The sequence below is a fragment of the Sinocyclocheilus anshuiensis genome, unplaced genomic scaffold (genome assembly GCF_001515605.1).
Source record: "Sinocyclocheilus anshuiensis isolate Anshui unplaced genomic scaffold, SAMN03320099.WGS_v1.1 scaffold925, whole genome shotgun sequence".
In the NCBI taxonomy this organism is placed as follows: Eukaryota; Metazoa; Chordata; class Actinopteri; order Cypriniformes; family Cyprinidae; genus Sinocyclocheilus; species Sinocyclocheilus anshuiensis.
The window spans coordinates 5673-8349 of NW_015555753.1; the positions used below are offsets into that span (position 1 = coordinate 5673).

Sequence of the window (2677 nt, forward strand, 5' to 3'; positions counted from 1 at the left end):
AATTTGGTGCATAAGTTGCTATTTATATGGCCATAATGCAAGATTAATTTCTAATAGCTCATAATATAAATCAATGAGATTTTATAAATGTATAGCAAAATACTGAATATCGTGTGCATATGAATATCATGAATATCACTATATACACTCAGTATATATGTCTTAGTAACATTTCAATACTTTTTGGGGGACAAAACAGACAAAACATAAATTCAGAAGCCTCAAAAGCATGTTAAATTCTATTTTTTTATATAAATTTTAACATGATTTTTTCTAACAAATGATGTATGGATAATCAAGCAAGTCTAAGTTGCTTCATTCCAGTAAATGTTCATCTTAAAATTACACTAACAATATAAAAATGACTCTTATGTTTACTTCATAAAAATCAGTAGATTTCACAGCAAAAAGGCATGTTTCATTACCTTAAAGGTGTATGGTTGTAGAATTATACTAAAAGGCCTTTCACTTACTAATGAAAGTATATACTGTCAATCAGATAACAAAACATTAGAGGCCTTAGAAATTCAAGTGTATTTTTCTATTACACAGCACCCTGTTTCCATTTTAAAATAAAAATTCACTTGTGTTTTTCTCCTCCAGTCAATAAGCAGCTTGCAGACAAAGAGAGAGTGGCAGCAGCTCTGGAGAACTCTCAGCTGCTGGAGGTGGTCAACCAGTGTCTGTCCTCCAGAGCCATGTGATCCCAAGAATCCTGCCGCTGTTGTTGTGTAGTCCTTTGACAGTCAGGATTGAACACTTACAGGCAAGCCAGAGTTGAGTGATAATAACAGTGCTATTATTTGTGGCTATTTTTTATATATCTGGTGCTGTACTCCACAAACAACACCAGACCAGGAGGACTGTTTAGTGCTTAAAAAGTGAGAGATGCTTCCAAGTAGAGTTTAAAAATGTGTCAGGAAAAGAAACGGTGGTAATAGAGAATTCATGTGGAACCAAAATATATATATTTTTTTTTTCTGTTTGACAGTACGTGGATACAGAAAGAAATGTTATTCTGTAATTCTGTCATATATTTATGAATATGTACAAAATGACTTTACTTTTAGAAAGTTGTGGACTTTTCAAATACATTTTTTATTGGTCAAAATGGAAAATGTGTGCAACAGAAAAAACAGAAAGTATTGCTGTACTAACATTTCACCCAACCGACCTTGATCAATACCAGCACCTCTGTGAGTTTAGAAAGGCTAAAATGTCCTCCTGGAAAGAAGACAGGGGTTGTGGCACATGAATAAATTGCTTTGTTAATTTTCACCCAATACCATTAACCTTTGACCTTCACAGAAGCACACAGAAGCTGTCAGCGGGTGGATGGCGATCTCTTTCAGGCCAATGCAGAGTAGAGCAGCCAGATTTATAGTATCATTGGTTGGAAAAGAACCTGAAATAAAAGCACTTGTCCATTAAATATAACATGTGACTCTCTTGATATTCTCTTTGTCTATAAATCCTTTGTGTGGATGATTCAACATCTCAGGAAGAGACTCATTATGAACTGAAGTACTGGCCAAAGTTGTGCTAGTTTAACGTGATTTATAGTTTAATAATGCACACACTGCATTCTCAAAATGCCATGCAGAGCTTCTAAGAATAAAGAAAATGTTATGAATGCTATGAAACAGCAAACTGACAAATGTGAAATACAAACATATGAGTTCTCTATGGCAGCTAATGCAGTTATTTTAATCTCAGAATGCCATAACACTTATACTGTATAACTGGACATAATTCAAATGAGCACAGTAGGCCTACATTCAATAAAGAGTGTGTAAGCAGACATAATAAGAGTCTTGGCTTTTTGATAGATTGCTAGGGATGATTCTTTAAAATACATATACTGAAGTACAAATCTTCAAATGCAAAAATGCTACTTTATTCGTATTGTTTGGACTAAATCTAAACGTATTTATTATTGTGCGAGGAAATGCTGGCTGTCTCACAATGAAGAAGATTTATTCTAAACTCTTATCACTGTAATTGTACTGGTTTGTAGGATTGCTAGGCCGTGTGTGCTGTTTGGCTTTACTGAAGATCTATACATGCTGGTCCGATGCTGATTGGTAAAGGAAGCAGTTGCTGTTGTTTTCCTGGTGATGGCTTAAAGATGCCTAACATTTGGGTTAAAATGCTCTTTTTAACTGTAATAAGCATTGATTGACTGAGAAGAAGAAAAAAATAATAATAAGAAACTTACTGTTAACCAATTAACAGGTTTTTACTATAGCATTTTTACAGTGTTACTGTTAAAATAACGGATCATTTTTTACAGTGAGGCTATAAAAATCCCATAACTTTGGCAAGTCATCACAATATATAAACCTCCTCCACATAATAAGTATGAAATCAGCTTGGTGTGGATAAAAGGCTTATGTAAGGTGCCTACTTGCCAAAATCATTTAGTTTCACAGAATCAGTGCTAATGCAAAAAATAGACTAATTAAAATCAGATCTGATAAAACATGAAGAAATTGCCATATGCAACTCCCATATTATACAATCAGCTGTTAAATAAGAGTCAAAATATGGAAATGTATCTTCGATTATAACTGGAATAATAAAGTAGAACTGTATTGGCAAGGCACAGGTTAGTTGATGCACTTGCTGGTAAATGCCTGTACGTGACAATACCTATCATGTACCACTAGATGGCAAC

At 34.0% G+C, this 2677-nt stretch overlaps 1 protein-coding gene across 5 annotated transcripts in view; it reads left to right on the forward strand.

The window, feature by feature from the left end:
- Positions 1-1806, forward strand: part of LOC107673764 (mitotic spindle-associated MMXD complex subunit MIP18-like) — a 3215-nt gene extending 1409 nt beyond the window's left edge. The window contains exons 5-6 of one of the 5 annotated variants that reach the window (XR_001632434.1): positions 604-776; positions 1309-1806. Coding sequence is in view for 1 of the 5 variants with exons in the window: in XM_016467537.1 (XP_016323023.1) it covers positions 604-704 (101 nt within the window). In the remaining 4 variants the exon portion in view is untranslated. Of the gene's footprint in view, positions 1-603 lie in introns of all 5 variants that reach the window. The other 4 variants (XR_001632433.1, XR_001632435.1, XR_001632436.1 and 1 more) reach the window with 4 other exon arrangements.
- The last annotated feature ends 871 nt before the right edge of the window (positions 1807-2677 follow it).